Below are 12,353 nucleotides of genomic sequence, written 5' to 3'. Positions count from 1 at the left end.
TATAGTTGCCACAAAATTTAGGTACTTCAGATCTGGGAAAGACTGTGAGGAAAGCACCTTGAGTGGGGCCTAACTGAGCTATGTGAATGGGTAATGTGAATGGCAGCTGAAATTCAGTGTTGTTAAATCCACAGTAATGCACACGGTAGGGAAAAATATGAATTACTCCTACCGTACTGGGATCTTATTAATGGTATTGGCTCACAAAATGGACCTAAGTATCATTGGGACAGCTGAATGAAGATCTGGAATATGTGCAGCTGTGCTTAAAAACAACACCCCAAAACATAGCATGTTAGGTTGCAGAATGAATGACATGAAGACATGGCAGCTATCAGCAATCAGTTCCAGACGTGAGGGGCCTGTGGTGTGCTTTGCTCTTATAGGACTCTAACACCATTCTATTGTACTAAACTACTTCTGGTTTTTCCTACACCTTTGGCACCATAAAATATTCCCTTCTATTAAACAAATAACTGCTTCATGATGACCATGTGGAAGAACAGTCACTCGTAATTGATGCCACTATCTATAAATAGTTCAGAAGCATGATTAATGGAATGTTAAATCTTGCAAAGCAGATCAATTCTATTCAGCTTTGCTTTGGAAGAGGGTTTGTGTCACTGCAATGGAACAATTCCCCCATAATCTTTTTGTAAATATTGATGCTGTTTTAAGAATTTATTTTCTTAACCTACTGCTTTTGCTGGAGGTTAGAACATTAAGGCTGACCCCAAGATCCAATGGGGGAAAAGCTGCCTTCCTTCTAATTTTATGGAGGACATTTCTGTATGTTTTCTGTGTTTCACATAGTGTCCAAAACCCTTACTTCTTATTTTAACAGGGAGCAGTCAATTTTACCCTGCACCGCTGTTAACAGATGATTGGCTAAATGTCCTGTGAACAGCTCTGGATAAGAAATAAATGCCCAGTGATAGTCTGGATCTCAGATTTGGGGTTTTAGCAAGAAAACAGCTGAAAGTTTTGAAGGCAGAAGTAGTTACTTTAAGCAATACCTTTCCTCTCCCCCCACCTTCCCCAAAGACAAACACTTGGTCTAACATGAACTGAATTTTGTATGACTAATAAATGGTAGTGTCACACCATTTTACAAGAAAGAATCCATGGCTTTCCCATGTGTTGAGAATGCGGCAAGATATGACTTTCTAACAAGTACTTCCTAGTGATATTTCAAAATAGACTCCACCACTTATAATATCCCAGATATAACTAATTCCACAAGATGTACGGTACTAAAATATATAAAATTTGACAAAACTGAGCTAACATTTTTCATACAATTTCATGAGAAATATAAATTTAGAAAAACAGGCCTTGTATTTAAAAATATCATAGAATCGTAGAAGATTAGGGTTGGAAGAGACCTCAGGAGGTCATCTAGTCCAACCCCCTGCTCAAAGCAGGACCAACCCCAACTAAATCATCCCAGCCAGGGCTTTGTCAAGCCGGGCCTTAAAAACCTCTAAGGGTGGAGATTCCACCACCTCCCTAGGTAACCCATTCCAGTGCTTCACCACCTTCCTAGTGAAATAATTTTTCCTAATATCCAACCTAGACCTCCCCCACGGCAACTTGAGACCATTGCTTCTTGTTCTGTCATCTGCCACCACTGAGAACAGCCGAGCTCCATCTTCTTTGGAACCCCCCTTCACGTAGCTGAAGGCTGCTATCAAATCCCCCCTCACTCTTTTCTTCTGCAGACTAAATAAGCCCAGTTCCCTCAGCCTTTCCTCATAAGTCATGTGTCCCAGCCCCCTAATCATTTCTGTTGCGCTCCGCTGGACTCTCCAATTTGTCCACATCCTTTCTGTAGTGGGGGGCCTAAAACTGGATGCAGTACTCCAGATGTGACCTCACCAGTGTCTCGATCTGCTGGCAATGCTCCTACTAATGCAGCCCAATGTGCCATTAGCCTTCTTGGCAACAAGGGCATACTGTTGACTCATATCCACCTTCTCGTCCACTGTAATCCCCAGGTCCTTTTCTGCTGAATTGCCGCTTAGCCAGTCGGTCCCCAGCCTGTAGCAGTGCCTGGTATTCTTCCGTCCTAAGTGCAGGACTCTGTCGAGCACTTGTCCTTGTTGAACCTCATCAGATTTAGAAATAGTTTGAAATGACAAGATAGTTAGATCTCTGGTAAAAAAATAAATAGCCAAACTGTGTGCACTTTTTTTCTACAGAACTTAAGGTCAGCATTGACAACATAAAGTTAAATTGGGAAAAAGAAATGAGCCAGCAGCTCACTCCTGAGGATTGGAGGAAGAATGTACAGCTGACAGTGGCTGGCATTATAACTTCTCTCTCTTGGAGTGAATACCAGTAGAAATTTTGATTCTTCTTGGGGTCTTGGTCCTTATTGTATTCCACCGAGGGCTATGTGCATGCACCATGTGCCCGGAGCTGGAGCTCTTGAAAGTAGTACTGTTCGGCGGTCCACATATGTGTCCTGTGCTGCCTCGTGGTCTCACCCGAGGTGATAAAGGGCACAGGGGGCTGCCAGCGTCTCCAGTTCCTTCTCACCGCTGCATGGTCTGAGTTGGAGCTTCTACTCCTCTCGTCCTTGTAACACACTTTCCAAAACTTTTCAGAACTATCCTTAGTACTGTTCGTAGTTTAGATTTGTTATTCTGGAATTTTTTGTTTTCTGTTCGATTTTTCCTTTTCGTACCTGATTTAGGACTTGGCTTTGGTGGTGCTTCCCACCAAACTTTACCGTCCCCCTCACCCCCCAGTACCTGGGCCTGAGTACTGGATTATGCCGAAGATGCAGGGGCTCTAAACCTGCCCTTGCTTGTTTTCCATCAGTGACGAGCACCAACGCTGTTTGTGCTGCGTGGGGGAAGCCCACATCGTGTCTGGGTGCAGTATCTGCCTTTCCTTTCCTGCCCATACTTGGGAGAACTGGACTCTCCACCTCAGGAAACACCTTATGGAAGCTGCCATGGGACTGGCATCGGATCCTGGCCAGGGAACCCCCCCGTACATCAGCCTGAACAGGTGAAGAGCACCCCCTACCGTGGAGCCTCCATCAGGCTCTGTGAATACCCATGCTAAGGACCCTGCATTGGGGCTGAACCAAGGAAGCATGCCCATAAGCATGGCAGTAAGTCTTCCTCCAAGTCTAAGAAGGACTCTGCACCATCCATGGGTTCTGTCCACGAAGGAACCACACATTCTAAGTCTCACAAGACCGAGAAATGGTTGCACCAATTGCCAGATCCACCGGTACCAACTATGGACCCGTCGACTCCGCCAATATTCCGAGAACCATTGGTCTCCAGAGAGACACAGTTCCCGATACTGACTCCTTCAACAGAACGGATACCATTGACCCCCGAGAGACTTGGAAGCACCTCGGGTTCCCACGAGTTATTCACACTAGAGGGACTACGGTCTCCAAGACCCTCAATCTGATCAACAGGTCAAAGGGACCCTTCTCCCGCTAAGTTCCTGCTGCATTCCGTTCTGGTGGTTCTGACTGCGCAGCCATTTGGTGAGGTTTCTGACTCTTCTGATTCAGACGATACGGCTGTCCGACATGGTCCACCGCTCCCATTCTGGAAGCACGAGTGCCAGAAGGCTCTGATGGCACTGTGGCAGTTCCCCACCTTGCCTTAACTGCAGAGTTGGTTGCCGGTACTGTGGTCAGAGGCTATGCAACAGCAGGGTAAACCGAGCTGGCCATACTGCAGCTTGTGGCCCCCATACTCAACCTCCGAACGATCCCACTTGGATTGGGAGGACTCCCCCACGTCACCATCACAACTCTTGTTAGGTAGGTCAAATTATTCAGCCCTGATAGCCAAATATGATTTTGTTAACTTTGGGCGATTGGCTGAGTTCACAGACAAGCTACACTTGCAAGATCGCAACCAATTCCAGGCAGTTTTGCAGGAAGGCAAGTTATTTGCCAGGTTAATGGTACAGGCTGCAGTGGACTCCGCAGACACGGCTTCCCATGTCCTGGCAATGGGGATTTTCTGGAGGAGGGAATCCTGGTAACACTCCTTTGGCTTCTCAGGGAGGTGCAAAACGTTACAGAAGACTTCCCATTCGACAAATTGCATCTCTTCAATCAGAAGACCTTTCAGTATCTTCAAGGTCTCTTGGTATCTTCACACCAGCACTCAAGAGGAAATTCTACCACCTGCCCCAATCATATTGTTAAAGGGTCCCACAGCTATACCACTAATGCACCTATGAGCCTCCTCAAAAGCACCCTAAGATTCATAGACCCCATCAACCTATGTCAACTACCCAGCCATCAACGCAACACATCCAAACATCACATAAGCGGTTTTTCTGAGTGTCTTTAGAGAGCGGTCAACCACTCCGTACACCAATGCCCATTTTGTCTACTGCCTTCAGGGGTCGCCTCAAACTCTTTCTGTCAACATGGAAAGCTATAACAATGGACAGTGGATCCTAGATATCATCCAGAGTGGCTACATCATAGAGTTTACAGCGACACCCCCATCTTGCCCTCTTCCTCGGTCCACATGCATAGAACACCCATGTGACGATCTCCGCCAACTTGAGGACGACTCCCTATTGCAGAGGGGAGCTGTGGAGCTAATCCCAGACTCCTTTCAGGGAACAGGGCTCTATTCGAGCTACTTCCTAGTCCCCACAAAGATTGGAGGATGGAGACCGATATTGGATCTCCTATGCCTCAACTGCTTGATTTTTCCAAACCAAGATTTTGCATCGTCATGCTCGCACCAATCAATCCCTCATTAGAAAAAGGCATGTGGTTTACAGATCTCCATATGCAAGATGCCTACTTCCATAATAATATACACCTGACACACAGAAAGTTCCTGAGGTTGGGGTGGGATGGGGCTTCGGCATCTTCGATACAGGGTCCTACTGTTTGGACTCACCACTGTCCCGCGAGTAGTCACAAAAGTTTTCTCGGTGGTGGCAGCCCATCTCAGACATCAAGGAATCCTCATTTTTCCATATCTGAATGACTGATAGCAGGATGGTCCAAACAAGAGGCCCAGAATCAACATCCCAACTGCTTCTACTCCTCTCCTCCTTGGGAGTCAACGTAAACATCGAAAAATCAACTTTAAACCCTACACCCCTATGCAAGACGCGACTTCCATCCGAGCTTATCTACCAAGGGAAGGATTCCAGACAACGAGGGAACTAATCATTTTTTGGTGTCTTCCAACCCTTTGGTTTTGGCCAAAATCTGCCTCTGTCTTGGGACACATGGCAGCCTGCACATATGTCATGGCCTTCAACTCTGGCTAGAAAGGGTCTACTCCCCCATGCATCAACCCATGCACACTCTGCTCCACATGCCACCAGAAGTTCTCTCCTCTCTCCAATGGTGAATGAACCTGTTACAAGTCTGCTCGGGGATGACCTTCCTTCCATTCTCGCTCACTGTGACTACCATAACGGACGCATTCCTCATGGGCTGGGGTGCCCACATGGGTGACCGCATGACACAAGGCACCTGGACAACACAAGAGCCCAAGATGTACATAAACATATTGTAACTCCAGGCAGTACGCAATGCTTGCCAGGTGTTCCTACCAGCTATCTAGAACCGATATGTTCTTGTCATGTCAGACAACACCACCACCACAGTCTTCTACATAAACAAGGGGGGACAAGATCCTGAGCCTTCTGTGTGTGTGAAAGCTAGACACTTTTGAGAATGGTGCGTCGCACACCATATTCTTTTGATAGCAGCTTACCTACTGGAACATGATTGCCGATGTCCTCAGCAGAAACTTTGCAACTGACCATGAATGGGAGTTGCAGGACTCTGTAATGGCCGGGGAACCCCGGTGAGGGATCTTTTCGTATCCCACAGCAATACCAAATGCACCCAATGTTGTTCAAGGGGAGGATTTGAAACTCAATCACAGGGGGATGCCCGAGTCCTCGATTGGTCGGATCTGACAGATTTTGCCTCCCCACCTTTTACCCCTCCTACCACAAGTGATCCACAAGATCGGATAGGAGAAAGCAACAGCCATCCTGATTTCCCCCTAATGGCCTTGCCAATTTTGGCTCCCGGTTCTCCTCTGTATGTCAAACAACCCTCCACTGACGCTTTGGACGTTCCTGGAGCTACTGACCCAACACAACAGCAGACTCAGACACTCCAACCTGCACACTCTTCATTTGATGGCTTGGTTTTTGGATGGACACCTCCACTAGCGCAGGAATGCTCACTGGCAGTGCAAGATGTCCTCTGAAGCAGCAGGAAGGAGTCCACAAGACTCTCGTATCGAGCCAAATGGATGCATTTCACTGCCTAGGCTACCGAGAAGGGCCTTGTCCCTGAAGTGGTGGACATCCCACTACTCTTGGATATTTCCTTTATCTGAGGGACTTGGGACTGGCCCTCAGTTCCATTAAGGTGCATGCAGATACCCTTAGTGCTTTTCACCTGCCAGTGGACGGCCATTCAATCTTTACCCAGCCATTAACTGTGTGGTTCTGGAAGGGCCTTCTGCGAAAATACCCTCCCATTCAGCCTATCGCCCCCCAATGGGACCTTAACCTAGTCCTCACCTTGTTGATGTCCGCCCCCTTCAAATCTATGACCTCATGTTCACTATCTCTCCTTTCCATGAAAGTAATTTTGCTCGTCACCATTACATCAGCAAGGAGGGATGGTGAACTGGGAGCCATGATGGTTAACCTCCCCTTCACCCTTTCCATATAGACCAGGTCTCTTTACAATTTCACCCCAAGTTCCTATCCAAGGTGGTTTCCCAGTTCTACCTCAATAAACCCATACATTTACCTACCTTCTTCCCCAAGCCTTACGCCTCAAATGACTAAAGGTGGTTCACTCATTAGATGTTCAAAGGGCATTGGCTTTTTATCTTGATCGGACAAAGCCCTTTCAGAAATGTCCTCGACTTTTCATTGCCATAGCAATGAAAGGGCAAGCCATTTCCACCCAGAGACTCTCCAAGTGGGTCTCAGGGTTCATTACGTGCTGCTATCAATTATCGGGACGATCCCCGCCTGAAGGGATTCAGGCCTATTCCATGAGAGTGCAAGCATTAACTATAGCTGTACTCCACAAAGTGCCCTTCACAGACATATGCAAGGCATCCACGTGGAGTTTGGTATGCACCTTTTCCACACACTATACTGTAATGTATGATTCGTTCAGAGGAGAAGTCCTCCATTCCACAGTCTCCTTGCACAATCGTCCCACATAGGCATTGCTTGTTAATCACCCTCTCTGGAATTCAATAGGGACCATCACTCAAAGAAGAAAATGAAGTTCTTACCTGTAACTGAAGATGTGTGGTCCCGATCTGTATTCCAAACTCTCACTCCTTCCCCTCTGCTCCGGATTCAACAGCTCTGCAGTAGAGAAGGACCTGGACATGCCAGCGGCCCACTGCATCCTTTATTGCCTCAGGGGAGACCACAAGGTGGCACAGGGCACATGCGCAGACCACCGAACAGTACTGCTTTCAAAAGCTTCGGCTCTGGGCACGTGGTGCATGCACATAACCCTCAGTGGAATACAGATAGGGTCCATGCATTTCGAAGAATCTCCCGTTACAGGTAAGTAACCTCATTTTACTTTTGGCATGCCAGTCTTGCAAACAAAATTGACACAGTTCATAGTAAAATACTAAAAGGATACCATGGTGTGTGTCATGACCTGCCCCTTCCTGGGGCCAGGCCTTGTTCAACACCAGTGGCTCTAGGACACTAACCCTCAGCTTACTCTCAGGATGCTTGCCTGTGAATATTAGGCGATCCTGGCTGCTTCTCCTAACTCTACTTCCAGGGCCATGTAGATTTCTTCAAAACTACTATGTCTCTGACTTCTGGGTTTGAAAAACCACTGAACTTTTATTTAACCTGATTAAACATAAAAGAAACATACCAATATCTTTCAGTAACGTTTTTGTTTCTTACTCCCAGAGGGAAAACCTAATCTTATAAGAGCCCTGCGGTTCTTCCCTTCCTGATTGCTGCCTATTTGTCTGATCTCCTCTCTGATCCTGTTCCCTCTCCTCATGAGCCAACCAAAGACTTCAAATTCAAAGCCCCCAAAGTATCAAATGAGCAGTTTGGATGAAGCTTCCATCCAAGAGTCCATGTCTCTGTGCACTCAGTAGCATATGTTTTTGCCTTCATCCAGCAAAATAACCCATCATATAGTTTCGCTTAACAGCATGGAACCAGCTTTCTATCTCCTGGGAGTGTCCCAAAGTGAAAGGTCTGATGTTAGAAAATTGATGCAAGAGTTATTTCAGGGATATAGCCCCATATCCTCTTATTACAGTGTTACTGGAATTTAACACAGATTTACTGAAATAAAGCATTTCTAGACACCTGCTTAGATCCTTGTGACTGCAGTTAATAAATGTATTTCAGCCATATGGTTGCAAATACGCACATCCACTTTGCAAATATTTGATAAGAACAAAAGAACTGAGAAATGGAACAATTGATTGTCTAAATAGATTAATTTGAACTACAGCCCTGATTCAGGAAGGTTTTTAAGCACAAGTAATCCTGTTCATTTCATTGGGACTACTTACATTCTCAAAGCTAGGCACATGGCTAAATACCTTCCTGAATGTTTGATGAAAAGTGCATCAAATGGGTTAAACTGAGTCATTTGTTAAAAATGATGTAACTTACTTTTTTTTTTTAAGTACTTAATGCAGCTCACAATCTACACAGCCTTAGCTCTGCAGTGTTCCCTTACAATATATATTCAACACCCTCTCCTACAGCTTATGTAAGAAAATAATTTGTCCCAGCAACAATTCTATTTATCCTTGATTAAAAAATATTAGCTGAGGCTGAGAAGGAGAACTGGCCTGTTAAATTTCTCTTCTGGTTTTACTCAAGATTGTCTCAAACTGCACGTTGGGAAGAGTGCATACAAGTAACTTAGATTCAGAAAAAATAAATCACTAGACTTCTGGAAATATTACAAACATGAGCAATGTGCAGCCTGAGTTTATAAGAAATAAATATTGCCAAACTAACTTAGTTTATTTGTATATAATTACAGAATAAATGGATAAGAAGGGAAAGTGGTAGATATGTGAATTTTAATAAAGCATTTTATGTAGTCTCATTGAATCCAAAATCAAATTTTAGTTCTGCCTATCTTGGATAGGAATATAAGCGTATGGATTAGAGCTGGTCTGAAACTTTCCAGTGAGCAGTTTTCTGTCAGAAAGGTTTGATTTGATGGAATTGAAACATTCTGTGGGAACATGCCAAATCATTCAAAAATTTTAATGGAAACCAGCCAGGTTTCCCCCAGCCAACTGGCTCCCAGTCCTGTTCCCCCCACCTCCCTTTCCTCAGTGGCTCCCAGTCCCAGCCTCCCCTACCTCCTCACCCAACTCTCCCAGTATCCTTGCCAGACCAGACCCAGTCTCCCTCCTCCAAATCCCAGTCACAGTTTCTTTCCCTCCCTCCATCCCCCCAGTCCTACTAAACTTGTCCCAATCTACCCCTTCCCTCGTCCCCTCTGCACTTAAGTCAGCTGGCTTCCTCCTCCACGCTGTCTAGGTGCCACCAGGGGATCATTGAGAGCACAGGATAGACAGGCACAAACTCCCTGTTCCCAGACCAGAACAGCTATTATGGGTAAAGCCTTCTGAACCCCCTGGGCTGGAGCATGCTCATTTGCTCTGTGGGGATGGTGCATGCACAATCTGGTCAGCATGAGAAGCTGGAAGGGGATGGAGCATGCTCAGTGAGGATAGAATTTTTGGAGATTTTAGGTATTAAGCTCTAGTAAATCTTTAGTGAGCCTGTGCGAACTGTGATTTTTTTCAAAGGCTTATAACTTGGCCAAATTTGGGTGAGTTTTCACAGGGATGGCAAAAGGCACAGCCCTGACATAAAGGCCACCCCCTGCCAAATTTCAAGTCCCTGGTCCAATGCTAGAGCATTTCAAAGAAAAAGTCTCAATTTTTTAAAACATGGGCATAATGTATTTTTCCCTAGCTGCCCTCTTGGAAATGGTTAACCCATTTTGGTTGAAATTTTCCAATCAAAATCAGCATGAGGCAGATACCTAGCAAGGAAAATTTCAACCCAAATAGTTAAAGTTTAGCAGTGTTATAAGCACTTGAACTCAGGGTCTTATAATGGGAAGTGTTGGACAACCTTAATAATAGGCTGTGCTACCAGTCCCACCTGTAACAATTTGGCTAAGTAACAAGTACATGGGGGCGGAGGGGCGGGAGAACATAATTCTACAAATAATTGAAGGGTGGGGTGTAAACACTATAGAGGCGGAGGTTGGAGAAATGGTGTATTTTGGAATAATGGAGTGGATTTATGGAAGGGAAGGTCTAGGCTGTATAGCGAGAGAAACTTTGACACACATTTGTCTGTAAAATAGTTTCTACAAAAGAAGTACTGGAAGCCCCATTTCTTTGAACTTTTAAAAATAGACTAGATAAAATGTACTGTAAGGAGCAATTGTACATTGACAGGGAGAGGGACCATGACCAAAAAGGTCACTTCCATTTCTTTCTTCTAGGAGAGCATACACGTAGAGTCATAGAAATGCAATAAGTAGTGTAACCTCAGTAAAGTGGCATTCACAAGGACACTTGAAAGAGGATTGTCATTGTTATCTTTAAGTAGGAGACACAGGCTTCTATCTACATTTAGAATTTTTAAATGTTAGCTGCTCAACTGAGCCGTGATCAAAAGTCCTTTAAAGTCTATGGAAAGACTTCTATTGACTTCAGTGGGCTTTCGATCGGGCCCCTGATAAGCTGTAAATAATTACATTTCATGTGGTCTGACTGGCTTTTTGGTTAGTTAAGGCTGAGGAGTTTCCTAGCATGGAATGGGCTCATTACAGAAAAAATAAAATACTAGGGATGAGCAGAAGGGAAAGTACTGGTGTATATACCAGTTCAGTAAATAGCACCAGAAGTATTGAAATGGTAGTGTTTGATATGTTTAGTCACCCTAATATATCTTACCCTTTTTTTTGATTGCTTAAGGAACACTGTCAATTAAAAATCACAGTTTGCTCTTTAAAAAAAAAGAAAAAAAAAAGCTTTAGTACTGTTACGGGAAACACCTAAGATCACTGAAGAGATTAAAGGAAAAATTATATTAGAGAACTGTATAGTTTGTGCACTTCACAATACTTTGTGTTTGGTCAGTTTTAATCTGTTTCCTTTGTATTCAACTACTCCTCTTTGCTCATGGGGGTCAAACAGCAAAAGGGGAAAGAAAAATATTCTTTACAAATAGGAAAATGTGTCTGTAGAATCACAAATATTGGCGGGGGCCTCAAGGACAGATGTGTTACCAGACACCACTATTAATTCTTTTTTTCTCTTTTTAAGTTGACTAGATTTGAAGGTGGTATTTTCCATTTAAGAGATCTGTATCTTATTTCAATATTTATCGTAATGAATTTTATAAACTTGTGGCAAGTAGTCCAGTACAAGCTAGTTCATCCAAGCCTATTGCCTGTTTATTTTTAGTTCCAAATGACACATCACTCCACTTAATTGCAGTACAAGCTTTTCAAAATTATCATATGTATAAATAGCTTTTAGTTACCTATCTCTCTGCCATCTCTGTTGCAAAATGTATAAGGATAGAAGGTCACCCAGGGTCAACTCAAGTTTTCTCTCTCAAATGTCATTAGAAATTTAGGTGGTATGCATGTCCAGCTGAGCGGGCTTTGATATGGAATTCATAATGGTGTGGTTTGTATGCAGTTTACATAATGTCCACAATGTGCAAAGTACTTTGAGAAATTATTATTTAGGATTCTATGAAGTGCTGTAAAAATGAAAATTGTGGCGCTTTTTGTATACTTTTTAGGGACTGGAACATTAGTTTGCTTCAACCATGAGAATGAATTGTAATCTCTTCCTCTAATGCTTATGGCTTATATTTGACCTTGCAGGTTCCAGCAAGATGTGGGGTGACCGTCCGGGACAGTCTAAAGAAAGCTCTGATGATGAGGGGTCTTATCCCAGAATGCTGTGCTGTTTACAGAATACAAGATGGGTATGGTTTATGTGGGTGTGGTTTTTTTACGCTATCAGGGTTCTTTCTAGGAGTATACCAGCATGGGCCAATTCCATTCAACACTGTGAAGGTAAAGATCAGTCTCACTAAATTCAGAATGAACTATTTAGTTTGTGCTAAAATGGTTGGGCCAACACAAAATATGGGGTGATAGCCACAAAACCGTGCCTAAAAGGCTATGACATATGAAAAGTTTATGGGGAAATCTCTAATAGAATGCAATAGGCTGTTATCCCTGAGGTCTGTTTTAGCTGCAAAACTATGTGAAAATATCTAGTTTTAAACTATGA

The 12,353-nt window shown here is 44.1% G+C and overlaps 1 protein-coding gene across 1 annotated transcript in view; it reads left to right on the top strand.

The window, feature by feature from the left end:
• The window catches only part of BRAF (B-Raf proto-oncogene, serine/threonine kinase), a 121,990-nt gene that overhangs the window by 57,670 nt on the left and 51,967 nt on the right, over positions 1-12,353 (top strand). Inside the window, exon 4 of the mRNA XM_026657578.2 lies at positions 11,939-12,042. Coding sequence (XP_026513363.1) covers positions 11,939-12,042 — 104 coding nt within the window. The remainder of the gene's footprint in view (positions 1-11,938; positions 12,043-12,353) is intronic.

Source organism: Terrapene carolina, unplaced genomic scaffold (assembly GCF_002925995.2).
Source record: "Terrapene carolina triunguis isolate 2854851 unplaced genomic scaffold, T_m_triunguis-2.0 Scaffold247, whole genome shotgun sequence".
Lineage (NCBI taxonomy): Eukaryota > Metazoa > Chordata > Testudines > Emydidae > Terrapene > Terrapene triunguis.
This window is presented reverse-complemented; position numbering and strand designations above follow the sequence as displayed.